At 46.3% G+C, this 25,407-nt stretch overlaps 1 protein-coding gene across 5 annotated transcripts; it reads left to right on the plus strand.

The window, feature by feature from the left end:
* The first annotated feature begins 1,324 nt into the window (after positions 1-1,324).
* LOC128760596 (nuclear receptor coactivator 3-like) lies at positions 1,325-24,652 on the plus strand. 5 transcript variants are annotated; one of them, XM_053868106.1, is made up of 22 exons: positions 1,325-1,442; positions 14,656-14,760; positions 15,015-15,175; positions 16,080-16,180; positions 16,299-16,473; positions 16,548-16,727; positions 16,944-17,030; positions 17,119-17,262; positions 17,490-17,637; positions 17,727-18,226; positions 18,328-19,310; positions 19,382-19,505; positions 19,575-19,811; positions 19,927-20,136; positions 20,819-20,936; positions 21,024-21,195; positions 21,478-21,816; positions 21,897-22,007; positions 22,222-22,504; positions 22,575-22,767; positions 23,074-23,275; positions 23,354-24,652. In XM_053868106.1, the coding sequence occupies exons 2-22, from the start codon at positions 14,675-14,677 to the stop codon at positions 23,363-23,365; spliced, it is 4,566 nt and encodes a 1,521-aa protein (XP_053724081.1). In that variant the 5' UTR covers positions 1,325-1,442; positions 14,656-14,674; the 3' UTR covers positions 23,366-24,652. The 5 variants fall into 5 exon arrangements, with proteins under 5 accessions (XP_053724081.1, XP_053724083.1, XP_053724084.1 ...); XM_053868108.1 differs by having other exon boundaries at positions 19,930-20,136; XM_053868109.1 differs by having other exon boundaries at positions 19,575-19,781.
* The last annotated feature ends 755 nt before the right edge of the window (positions 24,653-25,407 follow it).

Genomic DNA, 25,407 nt, shown 5'->3' on the forward strand with positions numbered 1-25,407 from the left:
ATGAAGATGTTGAGGTTGGAACTGCCAGGCAGAAGGTGGAGAGGAAGGTCACAGAGGAGGTTTATGGAGGTGGTGAAGGAGGACATGAGGTTTGTAGGTTTGAGAGAAGAGGAAGCAGAGGACAGGGGGAGATGGAGGAAGGTGATGCGCTGTGGCCACCCCTGAAGGGAGAAGCCGAAAGGAAACGAAGAACGTGTCTTGCGCAAACGTCTACTTGCCTCTAGATGGCGATCCAACTAGCTCTACTGCGCTCAGACCGAAAAGGTTTTCATGTTTTTGATCTTGACCCGGTGTCGAACTGTGTGATCTACTTTGTTCCAACAGCAACGCAGCACATTTCATCTCACAAACGTCTAAATATATAGTGTTATTCTTATCTGCGAATGTCTAATTCGGCCGTAAGTCGTGTGCATTTGATCTTTAATATACACTGGCAAACCATGTTAGTGAGATTGATCGCGAAACAATTATGTTTCCAGTGTGATAATGTACGGATTTGTCAGACTAAAATCAAAAGTAGGTATAGAACTACGTGTCCGGTGCTGTGGTTGTTGGAGGGGGGGCGCGTCGTTTGCAGGTAAACCAATCTGAATACAATAATGATTATGGGGCTATCTCCTGCTCTTTCAAACTCTTATCTCCTGTCCTTTCAAAGTAGCGCGGCTGAATGAGGAGGTGGGGGTGTGGAATTAAGTGTCTCACACTCGCTAAGGGGGTAGGTCAGTTTTCCATGTTTTGTGGGGGGATGGGGGCACAAACAGAGGACCAATGGGCCCCTCTTTGGCTCTCTTTGGAATGTAATTGAGGCTCTCCCACCCAGGCTCATATACAAACAGACACAAGAACAAACACACCACACTAGACAGTTCTTATATTTGTTTATGTTGTCAGGAAAAAAAAAACGTCGTATAGGCGCACGTTTACTAAGGGAACGTCTTCCTCTGTCGTAATTGTTGCACTATAGGCGATAAGTTCCATTGATAATCTAAATATTCAACAGTAGCTACTTCATTTATAGAAATGAAGTGCAATACGGTAAGTTAATACAGTCTTTAATCCACAATTTGTAAAAAAAAAAAAAAAAAAAAAGTGTTATTCAAATTATTAAAATAGCACTGTCTCGTTACCTTGTTGCTTTGCCTCAGGTTGTCCGTCGTCTATAAATAAATGTTTAAATCTCCTCTAATAACATCAGTGCGCGATGCCCTTGTCATTTATGGGTATTGTGTACGTGTAGTTCACTTGCAAAACACACCATTCGTTTAACGCGGCATTTGATTGGAGAAAGACTCCATTACCCATGGTGCACCTCGCGCGCTACAAGCTGGGATCTCCGCTCTGGGAGTGTTTCCCATTTAAACAAACACGGTCCTGCCGAAGATGGCGGAGAGTTTGTAGAGGCGTAAAATACACCGCTCTGCTAAATGAAAGCGTCGAAGCCGGTAAGTTGCATGCGTCTTGTGAATTATTCCGTAACAACCGTGTTTCCGTTTTTGTCCTGGTTGGGGTTTAAACGAGAGAATTAGTCGCGGGGAAGTGTGTTTCCGAGAAGGCTGTGGTTTGTATGCTGCCGCGATACGCCGAGCCACCTTACCAACCGAGAGTCGTGATTGATTATTTGTTGTGATATAGGAACTCCTTCACCTGAATTTGACGTGGAATAGATCAACCCCTGCGTTGTAGCTGCCCTTTTCAAACTTCAGAAGATATCGCCGTGGTGCCTTAGGTTAGCTTCCAGTGCTCCCTTCAGCTTTATCGCTGTCTTTTTCACTACAAACATATTCTTCGACTTTGCCAGTGAATTTAATGTATGTCCATATCGACGTTGCAGATGAATACGGCGCTGTTTTCAATGGCTGAAATCTCCCTGCTTCAGAATTTAACTTCATCGGTGTTTATAAATAACAAAACGCAAGTTAAATTCTATGTGTACTTGATTCAGTGTTGCTTTTTTTGGAATTGTTCTTATTAATGTCATATATCTGCGTTCTGAGCTGCCTAAGTAATGACTTGTTTAATAAGGGATCCATCACAGAGTGCAAAGCACGAATAAGGACACTTGAGAATCAGTCAGCTTTGTGTCCACCGTTTGACCCACGAAGCCAAACTTGAACTGAACAACTGAGTGCAGCAGCTCCGGCCAGTCAACAGCATCTGTTATTCATTTGCATGGCTATAGTGAGATTACACACGCGTGATTGTAATGGTGGATGTGATGTCCCATCACACTGTGATGAATGTGGCTTTTCACTGCTGATAAATCAAATGTATGCCTGTAAGTATGTGTGTATCGGAGACAGGCAGACAGTCGTGGCGACAGAGATAGATGGATGTGTTTTGGTGCAGAGATTTTTCGATCCTTCAAGGGTTCAGGTAAAGTCCATGTTTGCTTTGTCTTTGGTGGGTGAATGCTGAGCTCTCAAGTTTTTAGGTGGTCAAAGGACGTGCTTGGGGGTCGCTCCTGTGTGGGGAAACAATAGCTAGGTGAGTCTCGTTGTGAGGACTCGTGGAGGTGTGCTGCCCCTGCCTAGGTGGAATCATAAATGCATTCAAACTTTTTAGGCCATGCTTGTGAAAAAGTGTGGGGCGTGAAATTGCAAATGTATTAAGAGCATACCCGAACAGGGACGAGATTGTGTTTATCTGCAAAGTCCTGCGGGTGATTTGTTTTCACAACTCGCATGGGAATGAACTCATTTTGAAACGAGGGCAAAGAAACCTGAAGATTTTGTTTGCAAAGTTATTTTCTGGGCTGACCACTATTTTGCTCTGCGTCTCTACTAACCTGCATCTCCTACAAGAACATTGTGTTATTGATTATTATTTTTTAACTTTCTTCTGGCATCTGGGCAGAGTCCTGCAACTTATTTTGGTGGCCAACCTCTCGTTCGCTCTAGTGCAGTTCAGTGAAATTAGAAAGCCTGTGAAGTGTCCCATAGTCATGTGTCATTTTTAGAAAAAATTGAGATTGACTGAACAAGAAGTTGCTTGTTATTTCATGTATCTCTCTATATTGTTTACACGCTGGTTTGATTGTGACTGAACTGTGAGAGCCAAGCTGATGCTGTCGAAAGCAAACTGTCTTCATTTCGAGTCAGATGGAATGCCATTACTCACATTCACGTATGTGGTGTTTCTCTAAAAACCAATGGATTGAACGCTGTGGGAACCTGTCCAACGAACTGCTTCAGCTCATATCCTTGGCAAATGGAGCCCCTTGTCCCCCATTCTCCATCCCTTTATCTTCTACTTTCTTTCTCCTTCACGCGGGGTGTCAGGCTGTGTTAACAATGAATCAATCTTTGGGGGGATTCTTTGACTGCAGATGGGGTGAAGGAGTGCCGGGGATGCATTGCTTTCGCTCTTTGTCTGTCGGCCCCTGTGCTCTTGATAATTCATTAACTTATAACTTTCTCAGGAGACCAGTTGAGGTCTTCTAATGCTGGCGGGGTATTGCTTATGTGCGATTGGACGGGACATTTTTCTAATGCAGATGATTGTTGGTCAATTCTCTCGGTACACAAGTGACTGAAAGGTGGTTATACCTGAAACTTCAGCCACTCACACAAGTGAATACAGCTTGTTAAAAAGTAGATTTAATACCTTCTTCACATAATAATAATAATAACCATTATCATGAGTGTGAGTGGAAGAGTCACCTATTGGTTTTGGTGTCTATCGTTCCTTGTCGGGCTGCATTTTTGCGCTGCTGCCGACATAAGAGACAACATTCCTTAGACATTAGTCCAGAGTGCCTTTCGAGAGTGGCTAGATGTGTTTGTTTCGAGTAAATGTTGATCTTTCAAGTGCTGCGTGTTCAATTAAAGATGAATGCTGTGTGGAGGAGCCAACGTTTTGATGCCTCACAGACCTGAAAGGAAAGCCTGATTGTTTCACCTAATTGAAATGTGATACCGCAGTCTTGTGCTGGGAACACTCAAGTTTCTGTCTCTCACTTTAGTTCCGCTAACAAGCATTGTTTCTCATATATGTTTCCCCTGAAAAAACATTTAGCTTTATGGTTATTGATGATTACTTTCTTTGTGAGATTTGAGAAGGTTCCTTTTTTTTTTCAAAAGATGTTTTGTCTCACTTGTGAAATACGTAACAGGTTGGTTGGGTTTTTTGCCTTCCTTTTCAAAGCTAAATATAGAGAACTCCGCTCAACGAGACAGGCGTGTTTCCACTGCTGAAATATTTACTGCTTGTTTGCCCAAACGAGTGAGAGTATGAGGCACGCTACTCAAACTAAAACGTCGTCTGTTAAGTGGAAGTCCCAAGTCAAGCCTTGCTCTGCACTCTGTTCGAAGTAACGTCTTCATTCATGCTCTCGGTTCCTTTTCCTCTGAGGTAATACACAAGTGTGAGGCGAGCAGAGCCATATGGGAGCCATGCACACCCTTCTGAAAGCCAAACGGGCAGCCTGAAGCAATCATTGCACCCAATTCCAGTTTATAACCAGCAAGGATTTGGAACAGTTGAGTCTCTGTAGTCTTCGTTGATTGGATGGAAGCTGGACTTTATTGGGGAAGGGGGTGCCAAGAGCTTTGTCCCCCTCCCCTACTTGCCCTTCCTCTTTAACTTCAACTCCCCCTTTAACTTTCGCTCCCCCAGCTGAAGAATGCTCGTAAAAGGGGTTCACCTGAACAAGCCAGTGGGAGTGGAGCTCCTCAGCCTAGTTTTGTTACCATTGTAAAATGCTAGCAAGACCATGTTTGTGTTTTGTTTAGGGCCCCTTTTTTTTATAAGAAATGCTTTGGGGGAGAGACAGCAAGGGTGGAAAAAAAGTTTTGGTTTGTGAGATAACTGCTACCAGATGCTTTTCTTCTGTTTGTCTGTGTAAAGAGAGACTTGAGAAAAGAAGACGAAGGGAAAATAATGAGGCTGTCATAAAGCGTGAACTTCTCAACTGCAATATAGATCATTTTCATTTCTCCACTCTGCACGATGCTCTGTTTGAGTGAAACTCGCCTTCCGCATAGTTGCAGTCAGACTCAGCCCCTTACTATTTGATCGTGCAATAATTTAAGTGCTCTGAAAAACGACCTTTCACCCATATACATTGATGAGTAAGAGGTTGGGAATGTTGTCTGAGGAGTCGTTATTGTTTGCTCCAAACAAACCAACCATTTATTTGTTGTGAACCTGTTTTGATATGCACTTCTTTTCAATTATTTTGAATGAATATTTAAAATGTTCTGTCCTCAATTCTTTCACCGAAGGGAGCTCTGTGGTTGCTGAGTTTAGCCTTGTGCTAAGAGGGGAATTACCTGCACAGCAACACAAAGTGTGACGCCGGCAAGTCTTCCAATGTCCCTGTGTTGAAGTTGGCACAAATTCTCTCTACTGAGACGTGATTTATTCACAGCTCGCAGCCAGCAATTACAATTTCCAGGAGTTTAATTCGGATTTCATTGGAACCTTCACTTTTAAAATCGCCTGCACAAGCCAGAGAATCCAACATTGGGACTTACAGGCTCACAACTGCGCGTCAAAACCAGCCAGGCATGTTTTGGATGATTCATTATTGCCCTCTTTTTCCCCTTCACGTATATTTCTTAATTGTGCTCCCCAGCTCTCCTGCTGCCAGTCAATGTTAAGTGGATGAAGTTATTCTCAACTCTGGCACTCTTCTTTTGGCTGCAGATGTCATGTGTTTATGCTACGTTGTTACGGCAACACTGCAATTAAAGTCGCAGCTTACCTTTGCCCCAGAAAAGGCGTTATTCCATATGGGACAACTTTGTTCTTTGCTCTTGTTCAGAAGAGCGATCTTGTTTTCTTAACGCTCGAGTTAAAGTTGTTGAAAAACATCTGCACCATTTAACACCCATCCAACCAACAGAAGATCTGGAAGTCACAGGTAAATGCAGCGTCCTCGCTGCCTCGGAAGTTGAGCTGGGGTTGACGTCACAGCACAGTTCAGTGTGTCAAAATAAGACAGTGACACCCATGAAAGCTATTCTTACACATTCCTTACCTGGATATCAGCAACTTCTTGGTAAATGTGTGCTCCGTTTGCGACCAGCGGGATGAAGAGGAAACACAAATTTGCGGGCTGTGTTTGGTTGTTCTGGTGTACTTAATTGATTCAAGACTCTTGCTTTTAACATTCATGGAAGCCATCTTGGATTGTGTACTATGTGTAGTGACTGGAAAGTCCTATGTCACTGGAACTGGATGCACAGGCCCTCTTGCTACATTAGCATAGCTAACTTTACAAGGTTGCGCTGACGTAACAACTTGTGCAAGACTACATCTCAATGAAAACAACCAAAAATACACCTTACACTCAGAATATTGGCATAGCGCTTGAAAAGCTGGTGTCAAACTGTTGTTGTTGAGTTACACCCCTGATTTGGAGGAGGTGCACAAGACCTCATTTAACTTGGGAATTAACCCGTTCCTCTTCTGCAAAGTCAGCAATCCAAAGTAGTCTTATGCCCTATTTGTTGTATATACATTGCAGAAACCTGTGGATACTGGACTGGACGACTTGAGTTTCTTAACAGGTCAATGTGTTTAGTCAGTGGCAGTAGTGTATCCTCTCCTCAAGGGGCCTGTGAAGCAAACATGAGTTGATGGATGTTGACCAAATTCTATCGAGTCCCTGATTTTACTCGACAATTACTGGACCACTGTATGCTTTCATAGCAAATAGCCATAAGGCAAGTGACAGAGTGTGTGTCGCCTCATCCAGCGTATGTTGTCTTGCGTCTGCTGCTTACAGTTCGAGGGAGTTGATTAGCAGCGCAGGATTAATCACTCAGCAGATGGGAATGGAGCACAGTGTCACTAAGACGAGAACAAACCTGGTGTGTGTGTTTAATTGCCTGTGTGTCGATTGTGGTCTTCTGATTATCGTCCTTTCTGCTGGTGTGTTTCATGTCTTTCATTTAGCTGCGGTTTAAACACTGAGCTAAAGGCCCAGTTCGTTCCTCTGAGGTAAAAAGAGAAAATATTGTTTTGTGTGCTGCGACATTGGGTTCATCGCCTTCAGAGCTATTGGCATCCAGCTATGAACTCCCCTCCAGGTCTCCCACTCGGCTCTGTTGCCCCTCGTACCTCTTTTCTGGAATCTTTTTCACCTACACTCTGTCAACACATGAAACCGGCCGGTTGAAAGAATGGTCGGAGCAGCAATGGGGAATATGGGAGAGGGGAGGGGGTGCAGTTGTGAAACTGGCGTCAGACCATCTTTTGAGTGAAATTCTTTGCGGGGGTCAGAGTTCAGGTGGTGCGGAGGGGCCACTGTGATTGGCTGAGGAAAGGTGAAATGAAAACCACAGTAAACTTTTGACCCCGGCGCAGCAGCTCGGCAGGAACGCCCAGCCTCGGCTCTGTCGTGGTGGAACAGAGCCCACTCTCTTCCTGTGTTTACTCCACCAATCCAGCAGGGACGGAGGGGGAGGGGGTGAGAGGCGGGCTCCAGGAGTGGGAGGAGGAAAAGACGAAAGAGGGTTATGGAGAGGGAATCGGCGGTGCTGCGGTCTGAAAATGAATATCTGCATTTATTCCTTAGTGGCACACTTTCATGGAGCTCTCACACCATTTCTGGAAGGAGAGCGCACTCTACATGCTCTGTACGTCAAGATGAGGTCATTTTACATTACGGGGGTGTATAACTAATGATAGACTTTTCATTGAAGAATCCCTGCCCCTGTCCCTCACACAGTGAATACATCATTGGCTAGTTAGTTATCTGACTGGGCCACATGGAGCCTGATCAGGCAATGACCCTCTGGTTTCCCAGATAAAATGTCTTAGGCAATTGATTGATGAGCTCATTAGCATGATATTAACGTTGTGTGATCTCCGTCGCCTGCAGATGTTTGGTCACAGTTCTGCTCACAGTTTCCACAAGTCCACACTACTCTCGTAGCATTGATTTGTAAGCAAATGTGTCATTGAAATCGAAGCGTTCAGTGATTTGGACGGCGGACCCTCGACTCCACAACAGTTTCCGTCTGCTCCTTTGTTGGTGTTAATGATAGATAGCTGCTGGGGATGCATGCGTGGCACACACAGTGGAATCTGCCGTCTCTTTGTTCCCACCTTCATTTATTTTCCCCTGGATTTCCACCACGTTGCAGATCGTGTGAGAAAAATGGGGAGGTCCAGACATGCTGGCAATGCAACCTGTATATGTTTCTTTTTTCTTTCACTTCTCAAACCAGAAAGTCTGACATGTGAGGGTTTTTTTTAAACAATTTTAGTACATTGCAATTCACATAAACTCTACCTTTACATCTGATAAATGCGTCTTTGGAGTGTGCACAGTGTGTTCTGAAATGGACAATATTACATATTGCTGTTCTCTCCCCACCTCCAGTGATGGATATGATATACCTTTTGCAGCAATAGTGTATATGAATTGTGTGGTGGTATTTCAGTAAAATAAATTAGTTTTCATGCTTTGACACAGAATGAACAACATCATCGTCTTAGTGAAACTGTGGGATGTGTGATGCCCACATGAGAACCCTTTCAGGTGTGTGCATGCAAGTGATTCATTTAGAGAACATGTTGGTTTCATCTTGACGCCCAAGTCTAAGGGATGAGTCGAAGGGTGTGTGCTGCTTACACCACAGATGACCTTCAGAAAGGAGAATGGCTGTGAGCTACAAGATTTTTAATAGCCTTGGATGAAATTATCCAGCATGTGATTGAGTTCACTTCTGCTTGAGTAGTGTTTCATGTACCGCTGAAAGTGACTGAGGTCTAAAATGAAAAAAAAAAAAAAGCTGGGCTCAATTGTGACTAATCTTGCTTTTGCCATTATTGCCTCCAACAATAGCAGAGTGGTGGAGGTTATGTGACTCGGTGTGGATGTTTGTTAAAACCAGAACTCTGAATCGGACAAATCTGGCAAAAAATTGAGGGGCTTTCCCACTGCAGACTCCGCCTCAGGTTAAAGTCTGTTTGGCTCAAAAATCTGTCAAGTGAACACAAGTGAACTGGGTTTTTGGATTTGGCTCTGGATTTCACCGGTGTTAAATTTTGCCAGAGCTGATAAATAAGTAGTCTAATTGGCATTTTGGGGAAAAAACAACTGACTGATGACTGTTCATGTGGCATTTTCTGTACTGTAGATTTACAGTTCTGCATGTACCACACCTAGCTGAGCGGAGTGGCCGAGCCAGCCAAAGTCATGGGGTTCTGTGGTTCATTTGGTGTCACAAACATCCATAAGATTGCACTGTCGGTCATGTGACCAACTGCGATTCAAAACCGGCAGAGCCTACGTCGCTGTCATTACAAAAGCTCCAGCCTCCAGCATCCCGGCTTCTTCACACGTTTCCTGAGTGTGTTTTTGGCGCTCTCTTCTGATGTTACTGCCACCTGCTGCACAATTTGAGCTCATTGGGAATTAAGACTAATCGCAATGTTGGTGGGTCATTGCAATGTCACCTGAAAACTTAATGGTTAATGGCTCGCTTGGTATATCATATCTACATGACACAAAGGGATTGAACTTGTGGTAGATACTGTTAATTTTAATCTCTCATCACTAAATAACCACCAATCATTAAAACCAATCACAAAATTAGTTGTGCCACATTCAAGTTTAAAGCTTGGTTTAACTTAACCCCCACAGGATGTTGAACCCAACTCAATGACAGGAGGTGAAAAAGTTCTTTGAAAAGCAGTAGGAAGTCGTTTCATCCTTGAATGTCACTTTTTGGTGTTTCTGGCTCCAGAGTGCGAGACACCTTTGTTGTTTTATTGCTTTGTTGTGTGTGAGCTATGTTGTGTGTCGCCATGATTTCAGAGTTGTGTTTGTGCCGTTGCCAGATTCATAGATTACACTTATAAACCTGTGAATCAATATGTGTGGAAGGCGGACCGTGACCAAGAGTGCACATGCCCTCAAGAAGGCCTTGTTTTTGGGTGGATCTGTGTTTATTGTGGGACCTCACTAGTCATTGTCTCAGGGAGCTCAAGTTGCAGGCCTTTATTTTGGACTGTGCAGGAATGTCCTCTTCACTATTCTGGTCTGGACTGACTGACACTGCTGCCGATCTGGACTTCGGCCAAACAGCTGTGTATTTAAATATATGATGGAATTTTATTCTCTGCGCACTTAAACTTGACACATATAAAAATGATTTCATAATTATTTATAACTGGCTGACTGACTGAAATTATTAGAGTTCTTGTCGGTTTTCCAGGCTGTTTTTAGGAATTTTGGAAATACCCTAAAGTTGCCTTCAATGCATATATCAGTCAATCAAAGCATGTGGTTTCAACACATGGCTTGTGACATGGGTTTCTTGTGATGTTTATCTGGTCACAGAAACGTCAGCGCTATAACTAAATCAGCCGTATTACACCCAGTTTAGAAAATATCAGCAGACGAGAAGATTCTCAAGACAGAACTGCAGAATTGTCATTTTAATTGGTCTCATACTCTTTATTCTTAAGTCGTTTTTCTCTCGCCCTCGTTGACTCTTTTTTTTTTTTTCTCTGCCAAACAAGTTAATGAGCGGCAGCCCACGCTTAGTCTGGGTCTCCCAAATCTGCTACATTGCTTTCACTGGGTGGAGATGAGACGTACTGTTATGCAAGTTTTTTTTTCATTATTTCAGAAATGCTTAGTGTTATGTGTGTAATGTCAGCTGCATGTGTGGTGATGTGTACAGGCCTGTGTCGCTAAAATTTCATCCGTTAAAGGAGAAGTCATCCGACAAGGCGTTTTATTTTACAACTGCTTTCTGTAGGCTTGTATGCATTCATTAGCAGAGTCTGGGTTGCACTCTTGAATTATTTAGGAATTGATATTAACACTTGATTCAGTCTACTGTAGCTGGTTTATTCGCATCTATTTACATCTGTTTTATCGCGTGTTTTCCATTGCAGTTCGGCAGATGTTGATGGAAAATTATTGAAATGTGCTTGGCACGCTGACAGAAGGAGAACACGTTTCCATCTCCTGTATGTTAAATTATTCAGCTGCAGTGTTGGCTCAGTTGCAGCCCCATCAGTCGGCGCGATGTGATCTGTGGCCGTTAGCCTGTTTTTAGCAGAGAAAAACATCAAACTCATAAAAAATGATGCTCAAGGTTTGTGGAATGGTTAAATTTGTGAGCATAAAATGGTTTTCCCATCTGGTTAAAAAAAACTCTAGTGAGCAAAATACTTCACATGACTTGGAGGGGATTATAATCTGTATCCATCTAAAATCTGTCTTTAATGCTTTCTATCAATATTCTTCTAGCCTAAAATACTCTCTTGCACAGAGCGTTTTGTATTTATTCATTACATCCATGTAAAAATGCAGCGAGAAGCAAGACGAGCTGTGTGCCACTCTGAAACAGAGGTTGTTTTCAGGTTTAACGCTGCACTTGGTCAAATAGTTTTGACCTTTTGTGGTTACTGGTTCACCTGCTGTAAAGAATCCAAATTAAACATGGCCCAGAGGAAAGATGGAGAACACATTGCTGACAGTTTAATAAACAGAATATTTAAATTGGCTAGAGGAGTCTGGTACATTTCCAGGAAAGGGAAGTGATGACGCAGTGGAACAGGCAGAGGGAGGACGCAAACAGGATGCAAACTATTGTGGCTTCCTGTGCAATTTTAGAAAGCAGTTTTCCCATGCAATTCTGTCAACACCAAAACTACACAAACGCAGGCTGTAATCACAGGAAGTCATGGATGGGCTTGTGTCACGTTGCTGAAGAGGTTTGTTTATTGTTGCTGTGATTTTTTTTTTTCTTCTGTCTTTCACTGGAACATGATACACTGAGGAGAGTACTCAGTGGAGCTTGACCTGGGCTTCTTGTTTTTGTGTAAAACACAGCCACAGACATTACACGATAATACCTCAGAAAAGAATTGTCTTATTTACGTGCTACTGTAACAGTTAACTCAGGTGGAGTGGATAGTGAGCATCACTGAGAAAACTTATTTTCCTTCTGTAATGTCATAGTTTTTAAAGGAAAAAAAATGTGTGTGTTGCGATTGAGTTAGACGACTATAGAAAGAAAAAACAAAAATCAGTTGAAGAATGAAGAAGGGAGGGCAGTACACAGTGTACCTGATGAGCAAAGTACTAAGGGTATCCCTACTTCTTCACATTTTTCTGGCAAACCCTTTGCAACACCATATCTTCAACCCACCTCTCCCTCAAACTTCTCTGTTTTGAGCTATCTGTAAGCTCAAAACAGACAAGTATGAGGGGCTTCACATACCACAGGCTTCACATTCATTTTCATCGTTCAAGCAAGAAGCAGATAGAAATTTTGATGGTCGTATGTGTCTGGGCTGCCTGCTTTTGTTAATGTTTGGCCCATTATGTTGTTATTGTTTTTCCTTCCAACATTTTAAAAGGCTGTTTTTGCTACACTTGAAACTTATAGATCCATGAAAAATGGACCTTGGTCACGCTATACATGGCTAATAGTCGTCAATGCAGTACTGTCTCACAAAGATTTAGTGGATGCACGTGGAGTCACAGTGTATTTGATGCATTGATGCATTGCTTGCATCTTTCTGGACTGCAGAACGGATTGATACCTAAAGCAGAACAATGGGTTGATGGCCGTTTTACTGTGCGAGTCAGTGTTTACTAGGTGTAAAAGTACTCATGGAACATGCAGGTTAGAAGTCTTGAAACCGTGTATTGTTCTTGAGTAGTTTCATCCATCCAGTCCAATCCATCCACCCTATGATGAATTACATGGAAAGGTACAAAGGTCTGTCCTCCGCTTAAATCCGTTCCTCCAGGAAATGGCGAGGTTGCGATTGCAACTATTAATGTAGTGTCAACTAATCCCTACAAGTTCTTTGAGGCTCTTCAATTTTGTCCAATCACTGCGACTTTCCTGCAAATTCCACCCAACACTTCAGTCTCCTTTCGCCCACTCGTCCAAGCGACATGTACGTCCAACCTTGTTGAAATGAAACCATGTGCGACACCAAAACGCTGTTTTTTACAAGCTAATATTGTTGTAGAACCATTAATGATTGCAACTTTCACTGCAATGTATCTAAAAAATCTGCCGTAAAATCAGGCATTTTTGCCATCAACAACCCAAAAAGACTCATGAAATCCAGGAGACTGCCAAATGAGAGGGTGATGCAAGTTCTGAAAAAAAGAGAGAAAATCACGGTGATGGTCACAGCTGCTCCTGTGAAACGATGACTGAACTGCGCTGCGGACCTGGAACGCTGATGTGGCGTTTGTGGAGCGGAAGGCTCTTGAAGTTAGCTGCAGCTTGATGAATAGCTCCTTTGCTGTCAAATGGAAACAAAATCAAAAGTGGAAATCCTTCCTTTACATCCACTCTTGGACTTTGAAGTGCATTTTTTAAAATATTTTGAAACACGTCTCTCCAAAGCTATCAAGAGAGGGCGTTGAAAAGAGAGCGCAGGTAGAATGATGTAAGAGTTGGTCCCAGTTTTGGCAAGGTTACGTGTGAAATGAAGTCAGGGAGACTTTGATGTATAGCACTGTCCAGCTATGATGTTTGGCCGCTGCGCCACTCCTGCTTCGCTTCAGGATGTAAAACTTTCTCAGAACTGATGTAATTTCCGTCCACTCTAACAAAGGTGAGCTTGAGGACAGACGCAGAAGAGCTAGGATTGAGAGCCCCAGGACTAAAAGAGGCACAGAGTCACATGCTTGAATGCTGTGATGCAGATTTTTGTTAGAAAAAAACAAGTGTGATAATCTGGCAGTAGTCAGGGTTTTGGTGTGTGACAGAACAACATGTCCAAGCCTGCAGTTGTGGAGCTGAAGTTGCGTAATGGCTCCCATCCGATCCATACTTTTCCACTCTGGAATGAGTTTCCTCCTCTCTTTTTTAGCTCTGCATAGAGACACCAAGTCCAAGACTCCTTGTCCACTTAGGCATTTTTTCCCTCGTGGAAATAGGAAAGAGCAGTGACCTCAGAGGCTGCTGTGGTTTCCTCCTATGTGAACTGTGAGCGGGTCAGGCACAGGTCAGTGTCCACAGCCTGCTACATTTATGTTCACAGAGGGAGTGAGAAAGGATGGTATCTGGAAAATGGCAGTAAAGAAAGAACGGATAACTCTTAGGAGGGACGTTGCAGAGTAAATAGAACGGAGAAAAGGGATCGTTGATCCTCTGAAGTACAGTGTGCACCACAAGCATGAACAGTTTTTTTTTTCGTCCTTTCAGGCAGTTAGACAAAGAGGCAGTCTTGCTGAGACAGTAGCTGCTAGTCATCATCTCCCTTACAGGCGGCGGAGCGACATGCCAGAGCATGCAAGTGTAGTGTGAAGGGTTTGAATGTGCAGTGCGAACGCATGTTGCCGCTGCCAATGGAGGGCTCTCGTTCTGGCAGGCAGGCAGGCTGGCTGAACACAGAATGACCCATCTCCCCTGAGGCTCTGAATCACTACATCATCATCTGTCACTCTTCGCGGTGGAACAGATGAGATTTCACTGCCATCGAGAACCAAGGCTGCTTTACTAACTGGACAGTGTTCCCTCATAAATCACAGGAATTTTCAGTCCACCCTTCAAGAGGAAGTTGCGTCATCTACACCCTCCATTGCCCTGGAGGTTTTATTTTGCATCGATATTCAGTTTTGATATACTTGGCTGTACACACTGTTGCAATAACCATACATGTTGATTGCATGCTGTTCCATGTGTGTTAATGATGTGCTTACGTGTCTTTCAGGGGCTGTCATGTCAATAAGATGAGTGCCATAGGAGACAACTCACTGGAGCCGCTGTGCTCAGACCGCAAACGTAAACTCTCCACCTGTGATACGCCGGGCCTTGGGTGAGTGGCAGCTGCTGTTTGTTTGGATTAAGTGATGGAACGGTGAAGTATTTTACTAACATAGACACAAAACGGTCACATTATTTATCTCGTATTACATATACCGCAGTATTCCACCCATCACTCATATCAAGCTCACTGAAACCCCAAGTGTCTGCACACATTTAAAAGAGACTCCATCTAAATGCGGGCCATAAGAACTGGGAGACTGGGTTGTCATAGCAACGAGTCTAATCCTATTGCCGCCCCAGCAGGTGTGACAAACGTCGACGGGAGCAGGAGACAAAGTACATTGAAGAGCTGGCGGAGCTCATCTCCGCCAACCTCTCCAACATCGACAGCTTCAACGTAAAGCCCGACAAATGTGCCATCCTCAAGGAGACTGTGAGGCAGATCAGACAAATCAAAGAACAAGGTACGACTCCGGAAGTGATGGACGGACACACACACACACACACAAACACACACACACACCGTACGTTTGTCCGCCTCCTTAGCAGGAGGCTTCTGGTGAAATGATGTGCTTGGTTCATGGCCAGGCTGCGTCAGAGCCACAGCCAGTTTGACGGTTTGCATCCCTGGTAGTAAATGAACCCCAGTAATTGAGACCGATCCTTGGTGGTCATGGCTCAGGGCTGTCGATGACAGCGTCAATCTGTTAGTGCCAAAGGCTGCTTCTCTTTGGGAGCCTAATGAGGCCAGTGATTCTGAAATCAGACCCGCGGCTCCCGGGGCCCACACCGCAATCACCTGACATGGTTTTATACACATGTTGAAATATTTGCCTTCACCTGTTTCTGTTTATTTGAGATTAAATCTGCGAGGAGGAAAGAGGGCAATCGTATTGGAATCCACCCAGAGGGTCACAGCTGGTTATTGCTGGTCCCTCCGTAATGCAGTCCTGTTGCTATGGTAACAGTATGGAAATGAATGAGGACCTCACGTCTTTTCCCTAAATCTCTGCTTGTCATTTATTTGACTCGCCCTTCAGTGCTCTCGACACAGAAATAGATCACCCTGGTCTGTGCAGGTTTAGTTTAAATGACACGGCTTCCTTCCATTGTCGCGCGATTCGCCGTCTTTCTTGGAGCTTTGCACCAGCGATGACCCTGCTATATTGAGTGGTGGCTAATAAAGTGACAGACGTGCTGTTTTTAAAAATAGAAAGGCATCTGAGCTAACGTTGGCATGTGTAGTGCTGCCACCTTGTGACCTAAATGTGAATTTTTGTTTTTTTTTAATCGGAGCATTTTCTTCTGTGAATTCTGTGACTTTTTTTTTTAAAAGAGTAAAATGAATCATTGTCTCTATGGCTTCAGGGAAGAGTTCCTGCAGTGCTGATGATGTTCAGAAGGCAGACGTGTCTTCCACCGGTCAAGGGGTCATTGACAAAGACCACCTGGGACCACTGCTGCTACAGGTCAGCTTGTGTTCAGTTTACTTTTGTGTCAATGTTTTTCCTTGCCAAGTCAAAGATAGGTGAAGGGGACTGTAAGTAGACCAACATAGTTGAACCAAAAATCTCTCATGTGTTTCAGGCCCTGGATGGTTTTCTGTTTGTGGTGAACCGCGAAGGCAGCATTGTCTTTGTGTCGGACAATGTGACGCAGTACCTCCAGTTCAAGCAGGAGGAGTTGATCAACACCAGCGTGTACAACATTATCCATGATGAGGACAGGGAGGAATTCCATAAAAATTTACCCAAGACCACTGGTAATCCATATTAGTTTTTGCGCGCCACAACTTGAGTGTGATAAAATATTCACTGTGTTGTTTGTATCCTCTAGCCCCAAATGGAGCACCATGGGGAGGAGAGACTCCACGGCAGAAGAGTCACACTTTCAATTGCCGTATGCTGGTGAATTTTCATGGCTCAAGTCACGACGAGCGGCCTAGCGCTCAGCGCTATGAGACCATGCAGTGTTTTGCCCTCACACAGCCCCGGGCCATCATGGAAGAGGGAGAAGGTACATGAGACGAATTAGGTTTTTACATTTAAAGCGTTTTGCCATCTCTAGTTAGAGCGACCTCCCAGAGCCCACCACATTAAATGCATCTTCTTAGTGAGCTTTGCTGTCGGAAGTTGGTCTCTAAGTAGCAAGCGATGGTGATTCCTAATTGTCCAGGGACAAATGTCCCAGGGGCTTATGCCTGGCTAAACATCAACTTGTTTTGTGTCTCAGACTTGCAGTCCTGCATGATCTGTGTGGCACGTCGCATCACCACGCTGGAGAGAACCGAGAGGTTCAGCACCCGCCACGAACTTTCAGGTAAATGAAATGTCATCATTTATCTTGCTGTCTTAGTCAAGACACATTCGCCCCATCTTCATTTTCATTTGTCCCCTTCCTCTTGCAGGTAAGCTCATTGAGATTGAGCAGCAGAGTTCTCCTCACACCACGATGCGACCTGGCTGGGAGGACCTGGTGAGACGCTGCATGGCAATGTTTCTCCAGCGGAGCGATGGGCAGCCCTGGTCTTACAAACGCCACTATCAAGACGGTAGGTGTTTGTTTTGTCAACTATCCAGTTGCATTCGGTAGCTCTGCTGTAGTAATGTTTGGAAAAAGAGTGGGCTGAATTGGTATTTAGTAACTATTTTAATAGCTTATCACCTTGATTCTAGGTGGGAAACTAATGTAATATGAGCAGAATTCAAGTGTCAAGTGTAAATGACTAAATTTGGCCTGTGGTCACTCATGAACGTTTTTTTTTTTTTTTTGCAACAGCGTTTCATAACGGCCATGCCGAGACCCCGCTGTACCGCTTCTCGCTCTCCGATGGCACCCTCGTCACGGCGCAGACCAGAAGTGATCTCTGCCGGAATCCCAACACCAATGAGCCTCACTCTTTCCTCTCCACACACTTCCTTCAAAGGTTCGACCAACTCTTTAAAAAAAAACATGACAAAACAAAAAGTAGATGAAGATTTTGTGTGGCTGACAATCTTTTGCTTGTTATTCCAGAGAGCAAAATGGCTATCGAGGAAACCAAGGTGGTGGCATGAGGCCTCAAGCCATGACCATGAACAACCCCAGTCAACAGATGAACTCAGGAGGGGGGATGGGCATGAACATGGGCTACAACATGGCCGAGCCAGGGAACCTACCTCAGCGAGGAGTGGCGCAGTTCGCCGCAGGCAACCGCATGAATTCCATGAATCAGATGAACAACATGCACCAGATGGGTCAAATGAATTCGATGCATCCGATGAACCAAATGGGCTCCATGAATCAGATGGGCCATCACAACATGCACCATCAACAGCAGCAGCAGCAGCATCAGCAGCACCAGCAGATGAGCCCTTTCCACGGAGGCGGCCCAGGAGGTGTGGGAAGTTACGGAATGGGAATGACAAGCCCGCCACTCACCAGCCCAGGGATCAATGGACCTCCACACAATGTAATGGGCTCACCCCGTGTTCGAGGAAGCCCCAAAATGGGTGCCAGTCCTTTCTCTCCAGGAGGTACGTAACGGGTTCATCACTTGTTAGTTATTGCAGCGGTGGCTACAAATCTCTGGATTCATTCTGTTAAGAGTGCTAAGGATTATTTGTGCCCTCTCTAGGTCTAAACTCGCCGATGAGCTCAAGTCTTCCCGGCAACTCGGGTTCTGCTGGAGGAGGCGGTGGCTCGTCCAATTTCTCCAGCAGCTCCCTAAATGCTCTCCAGGCCATCAGTGAGGGAGTTGGTAATCCGTTGGCATCGCCCCTCACCTCTCCCTCCATGCACAAGCCTGACAGCTCACCCAGCATCAATTCCACCAATCAGATGGCGGCAGGGTCCGGTAAACCCGGTCTCTCTACACACTGTGACTCCAAGAGCCCAGGTAGCTCACTGGGAGCGGCGGGCGACCCTCAGCATCACCCACACACCCCCACCAGCGAGGGCCTTCCTGAGCGGCCCGACAGCCAGGCAGGCAGAGAGACTGGACCTTCCGTGGGGGAATCGAACAGACGAGTCCCAGACAACAAATCCCATAAGAAGCTTTTGCAGCTTCTCACTTCTCCCACAGATGAGCTGCCGCCTTCTACTCACACGGGAAGCTCTGGCCCCAGCTCAACCCCTGAGGCGAAAGATGGTTCTCTTGGTGTCACGAGCCCTTCCTCCTCCACTGGGGTGTCCTCCTCCACAGGTGGGGGTCATGGCGCAGTGTCCTCTAGCGGTGGTGCGGGGCATTTCAGCAGCCAGTCACTACAGGAGAAGCACAAAATCTTGCACAAACTTCTGCAAGACGGGAACACTCCCGACGAGGTCGCTCGCATCACAGCTGAGGCAACAGGGAAGAGCAGCTTGGACTCGTGTGGACCAGAGGCAGCGTCGGTCGCAGGGGTCCGTGGATCAGAAACAAAGCAGGAGCAGCACAGCCCCAAAAAGGAGAAGCCTCACGCGATTCTTCACTACCTCCTCAATAAGGACGACTCTAAGGACGGTGGAGATATGAAACCAAAGCTGGAGGATCTGGAGAGCAGAGCGGCTCAGGGTGCCGTCATTTCGAGCTCGGAGTCCCACTCTGTGGAGGGCAAAATCAAGCTAGAGCCGTCTGATGAGGTAAGCAATGACACTTCACAAGCCAATACACACTGAAGGGCGTTTTAACAATAAAACTGAACGCATTTTAGACTGAGACTCTGGAGAAAATCCTGGGTGTTCCCGGACACAACCCATGCTTCTACCCTGAACCGGACACCCGAGCAGGCAAGGATGGAGTAAATAAAGCAGGAAGCATTCCCGACAGTTTACACGGTAATTTGTCAGAAATATATATTTATCTGTCTTCAAAGTGATTATTATAATCGCTTCTCCTGATTCCAGATGCAGAGAGAGACCACATACCCTCAGTCCAAAGAGCTGCCTATCAGAGGACCATGTCCATGGAGGCCAAGATGGGGTGTCCGGAAGTAGCAATTGGTGGTGGACTCGCTGGGAGAAGAAACGTCCCTTGTCCAACATTGATCAAACAAGAGAGCATGGACACGCCCATCCGACCTGGGATGATGTCCAATGGCTTCCCAGGCAAGGGTGTGTGTTCACCTCGTGGCACTCCGCTAAGTAATTTGATCACTTCTTCCTATGCATGTGCATGACAGTCGACATGGGGGGGCGAGGGGTGACAAGTTCGAGAGCATTGTGAAGTTAGGTCATCTAACCAAATCGTCTTCCTCAGGAGGAATGGGCAGAGGGATGGGAATGCCACAGCGACCTCAGATGGGTGGACCAGGCGAGTGGGGCATGCAGAGGCCAAACTCCAGCCCCATGGGTGGACCAGGTCATCCTGGCATGCGCTCGGGCCCAATGGGAGGGCCGATGATGAACCGTTCCAACAGCGTCCCTGGAAACAACAGGTCAATGCTGCAGCAGCAACTTATGGATATGGGTATGTCCACACTTGAACTCCTTTCGTACGAGCCTCTCTGAATATTCACATGCGGCACCCTGAAGAGGTGTCTGTGGGTAGGAAGAAAAACGCAAACGTCAGTAGAGGAGGGCAGCACCATGGAGCATGACCATGTGAGCCATATGTCCTCGGTGTGAGTGTGGCAGACCTACACAGGTTTTGTCTGATAGATTAGGTGACTCATCTAGTGATGGTTTACTGAATTGAATGAATGGGCATTTTATCTGAAATGTAATAATCCATGCAGATTGTGATTCTGTGTAGTAACATCCAACTTTCAACCTGCTCGTACTTACGACCACAGCCAGCAGATGCTTTTTTACATTGTTTTGTCAACGTCTGGCACCGCAGCACGTAGCAGCCCGGCATCGCGTACGACAGTTACGGCAGCACAGTATCCCAGCATCTCACTCTCACACAGCCATCTACCACTACAGTAGGACCTATAACCCTCACGTCAGCTGTTTTGAATGGCATTCAACTTACGTCCAATCTGACTTATGACTGGTTGGTCGGAACCGATACTGGTCATAAGTCGGATGTTACTTGTATAAAGAATATGTTTTAATATTCTGCATTTTTCCTTACTGAAGTTGATTCTGGAATATCTGGTTTCCTCAGCTACACTTGAACCCCCTGATGATTTTTAACTGTCCTCTAGGTTCTAATGAAGGAAACATGGCTATGAGCCCTTTCGGTGGGCACGGACCCCCGCCCCAGTCGCCCTCCTGGCCGGACTCTGCCATGGGAATGGACAGGCCGCCAGGCAACACTAATAGGTACTTCACACTCCCCTGATCGCCAGTTCTTCTTTTCCACCGTCAGTGAAAACAGCTTGTTTACTGAACACACTGTGGTTCTGTCAGGGAGCCGTTTGGACTACCACTGGACGAGCTTCTGGGACCGTTGGCCAACAGCGACGGGCCGAGTGATGAGCGGGCACTCCTGGACCAGCTTGACTCTCTGCTGAACACAACTGACGTCAACGCGCTACAGGAAATTGACAAAGCCCTGGGCATCGCTGATATCATAGGACAGGTTTGTTGTCTCTGCTCAAGTGTTGAGTTTCTCACCAAATACAGCGAGCTTGTGGGTAGAGGCCACCAGATGGCGCTGTGTGCTCTACAATATTTGGACTCAACGAAACCTCACATCGGTTCCAAATCAAGAGCGCCATCTAGTGGCCCCTGAAAGTTAAGACCGTTTCATCAACCCTGCTGTACTGTGTCGTCATCTTACCATCACTACCATGTGCTGCACGTTATTCGGTTGTAGATGTAAAAAAAAAACGTTATTTAACATCATATCTTTTACCTTCAGAACCAGGGACCAGATCTTCAGGACCCACACGCATCATCTGAGCATTTCCAAGGACCAGATTCAACCATGGGCATGGAGCAAAAACCCATGTATAGTCAGGGTTACCCCGGCCCGCCTGTGCCCCCCTCCATGGGCATGCAGCATGGCTACACTGGTAACAACATGCAGGCTCAGTCTGCTGCAGGACTGAACCCCATGATGAACCAGATGGGGCAGACAGGGGGCTTCACCGGTATGGGAGCCATGGGCAACCCCCGTGCTAGCATGATGAGACCCCGCATGATGAGTGCCACCAAACCTCTGCGCCTGCAGCTGCAGCAGCGACTTCAGGGCCAGCAAGTGGGTTCACCGTGACTTGACAGTGAGATGACGGTGTGTGTGGAGGTTGTCTCATGAAACGTTGCCCTCTCTGCCCTCAGTTCATGAATCAAACTCGGCAAGGAATGAAAATGGAAAACACTCCTGGAGCCAGTCCTGGCATGAGGCCCGGCATGCAGCCTGGCATGCAGCCTTCTGGGATGGGTGGTCAGGTGAGTTGCTTAAATCAATCTGCATGGTTGAGTGTCTCTAGACACAAGTTGGTCTTTCGATTTTCTTTTGTTTTTTCCGCTCTCTTTTTAGACATATGCTATATATGATTGCTCCAAACTTTTGCAGATCTTGAGTGGTTTCCATTTGATCTCTGTTCACCAGTCGTTCATGTCAAATATCAAACCGCGCCACCATGTTGCTGTGTGTTTGCAGTCGGGCTTCCTGAACGCTCAGATGATCGCTCAGCGCAGCAGGGAGATGATGACCATGCAGATGAGACGACAGCGAATGATGATGCTCATGCAACAGCAGCAGCAACAACAACAACAACAACAACAACAACAACAACAGCAGCAGCAGCAACAAGTTCAAGGAACAGTGGGAGGTTTCAGCCCACCCCCTAATGTCACCGCTCCGGGGGGCATGGAGAATCCCATGGGAGGTCCGTCTATGAACCAGCAAGGACAGCAGGGCTTCAACTACGGCGGCAACTATGGTGAGTTCACATGACGGGTCTGCGTGCCGCACCTTCGTGGAGCTCATGGAAACCTGTTTGTGTTGTGCAGGAATGAACCAGCAGGGGGAGCCGTCCTTCATGCCCCCTGGAAGCAGCCAGCCAGTAGGAATGATGGGTGCACGGATGGGTGGCCCCATGAAGGGGAACATGATGCCGGGGATGCAAGGAAATCCTCAGGCAGGACCCATGTACCAGGCCGGCGACATGAAGGGCTGGCCACAAGGAGGCATGGCGCGGAACAGGTGTGTGGCCCATCCATGTTGCTCCTGTACGGCCTGGTCAGGTCAGGGTCTTTCTGAGGGCACTGACTGTGTCGGGTACATGGGGGACCAAAATCCATTGCAGGGTCACTGAAGGCTCATTCAATTCAAATGGCGCCGCAGCGGTTCAAAGTGCTGCTGTGAACCGGAGACTGTTCAGTTGGAAATGGGTGGCATTCCTTGTGTGTCTTTATGAAGAAAGAGCTGAGCCAGAAGGCACAGACTGGCTTCCTTTCCTGGCACGGCCTCATAAAAGCTAATGTTGCCTATTGTCTGTCGTCCCCTCAGCTCCTATGCACAGCATCAGTTCCCCCAGCAGGGAAACCAGGGCCAGTTTGGAAATATGATGATGAACAACTCGATGGGCAGAGCCGGCCCAGTCAGTGGTCCAGGCGCTGGACAGATGCAAGGCCAGATGCAGGCACAAATGCAAGGTCAAATGGGCATGAACTCCATGGGCATGGGGAGGATGCCCATGGGACCCGATCAGGTGGGTTGACACCGAGCCGTGGAGCTAGTGAGCGACGTGCGTGTTGTGTCAGAGTCTAATCTCTAATCCCTTTCACAGAAGTATTGCTGAGGACCTGTAGCAGGAAGCTGGACGTGGACCCTGAATGTTCTGCTTCCCAAACAAAGGGCTGTGCCTACATACACACCTGCAGCTCCTCACTTGCTGTGGAAAGCAACGTCTGTAACCGTATCGTGCGCGCACGCGCAGTGTGTGGTCTGATGTGATGGACCTGGATCCGTGGGCAGTATTTAGCGGGACGGGGCGGAGGTACAAACCGCTGCACTTTACCAGGAGGCGTCTGTACGGACAAAAGATTGATGCAATATTTCCTCATCGTAACAGCCTTATTAGACGAGCGATGCCTTCATGTGACAGGGATCCTTGTCTCTCTTCCTGTAGCTTGGCTGCGCCCGTTTGTCAGGAGCTTTGGAGCACAGGGCGCATCACGCAGATAACCTGAGCAATAACCGTAACCCAGCGTCTTTAGAAACAAACGGTACTGCAGTATTAGATGTCTCAACTCTCCTCTGTGAATAAGAATTGTAAATAATCCACAAATTATATCAGACATGCTTTGGAAAGGCCGCTATTGCACAAAGTATTGAGGCCCGGGTGTATTTTTCTCTCAAGTATGTCAATGCAGATGAAGCCGCTCTGTATTTTTCAAGCCGGTTTCCCTGAGCGTCCCTTCCCGTTTGTCCTTCTTCCATCGGAAAGTTTGACGTTTTAGCGAGGCACTTTTGCAACAAGTGAATCGAAGGCTGGCAGAAGCGCAGGTTTTTTTTATGGTCTCACCGCAGTATAATGGAGGCGAGGACATGGACACCTCCCTTCACCAGCAGCGACCTCTCACCACCCCTGACACGTCATGGATCACCTTCTTCTGTTGACTGTATTGACTCGCTGAATCTACCTTTTCCAGATGCGCAATCCAAAGATATTTTTCCACGTCTTTGTATAGTTTTTATTGTCTGCTGTACATTTTTATGATACGCTCTAATACGTAGCTGGTAAGTGGGTACATATCATGTGAGAGGTGGTTTCCGTGCTGCGTGGGGGAGGGGCCACAGCGTAGAGTTCACCCCCTGGACATTAAGAACTGTGAGGAAGAGACGTCAGTGGGATGGTTCTCCAGCAGAAATATCAAATCAGCTTCTATTTTTATGGGAACGGCAGCATTTCTCTGCTCCAGCTTTGTTACTCCAGCAACAAGTAGCATTGGAGAAAAGACAAGCTCATGTAAACATGTTATTTTGATTAACTGAAGGTATGATAAGCTGTCATTTTACATTATGTATATTACAGAGGTTTCTGTCGATGTTGATATTGATGTAAATACAAATTTCTATTTAAACACCTGTGACTCCGTCTGTTGTGATGCTGAGCGCGTGCCTCACCAGGGAAACATGACTCATCTGATACTCGTGTTTTTACTTCCCTTAAATAGCTGTCCTTTCTCACCATTCACTCTTGAGTAAGACTTCATTTTTGTCCATTTCAGGCCACTGTAGATCAAGCTACTTTTGCTCGTGGTTCCCTTCCGGAGTGTCGGAGTTTTTTGTACTACTGAAAAGAACTGTGGTTGCGATCTAAGACTGACGCCTATGATCAACACTACTCATAAGCGACATACCTACTAGGGGCCTCTGTTGTAATGACAGTCTGAGGGCCGAGGGGAAGAAGCTGTTCCTGTGACGGGAGGTTCTGGTCTGGATGGACCGTAGCCTCCTGCCAGAGGGAAGAGGAACAAACAGTCCATAACCAGGGTGAGAAGTGTGGGCTCTGATCCCACCTGCACGTCTCTGGGTCCTGGAGACATACAGGTCCTGAAGAGGTGGCAGGCTGCAACCCATCACCTTCTCAGCAGAACGTATGATGCGCCGCAGTCTGTTCTTGTCCCTGGAGGTGGCGCTGTTGTACCAGACGGTGATAGAGGAGGTGAGGATGGACTGGATGATGGCCGTGTAGAACTCCACCAGCAACTTCGTCTGCAGTCATAGTTGCCTCAGGTAGAACATTCTCTGCTGGGCCTTCCTGATGAGGGTCTGATGGTTGGCTCCCATTTGAGGTCCTCGGTGATGGTGGTTCCTAGGAAGCAGAAGGAGTCTACA

Source organism: Synchiropus splendidus, chromosome 6, assembly GCF_027744825.2.
Source record: "Synchiropus splendidus isolate RoL2022-P1 chromosome 6, RoL_Sspl_1.0, whole genome shotgun sequence".
Taxonomy (NCBI): Eukaryota; Metazoa; Chordata; class Actinopteri; order Syngnathiformes; family Callionymidae; genus Synchiropus; species Synchiropus splendidus.

Coding starts and splice junctions, on each gene's coding strand:
- LOC128760596 (XM_053868106.1), top strand. CDS start 14,675: ATGAGTGCCATAGGAGACAACTCACTGGAGCCGCTGTGCTCAGACCGC. Junction 16,181..16,298: donor TGGGACCACTGCTGCTACAG/GTCAGCTTGTGT, acceptor CATGTGTTTCAG/GCCCTGGATGGTTTTCTGTT. Junction 19,812..19,926: donor ACCTCGTGGCACTCCGCTAA/GTAATTTGATCA, acceptor CGTCTTCCTCAG/GAGGAATGGGCAGAGGGATG.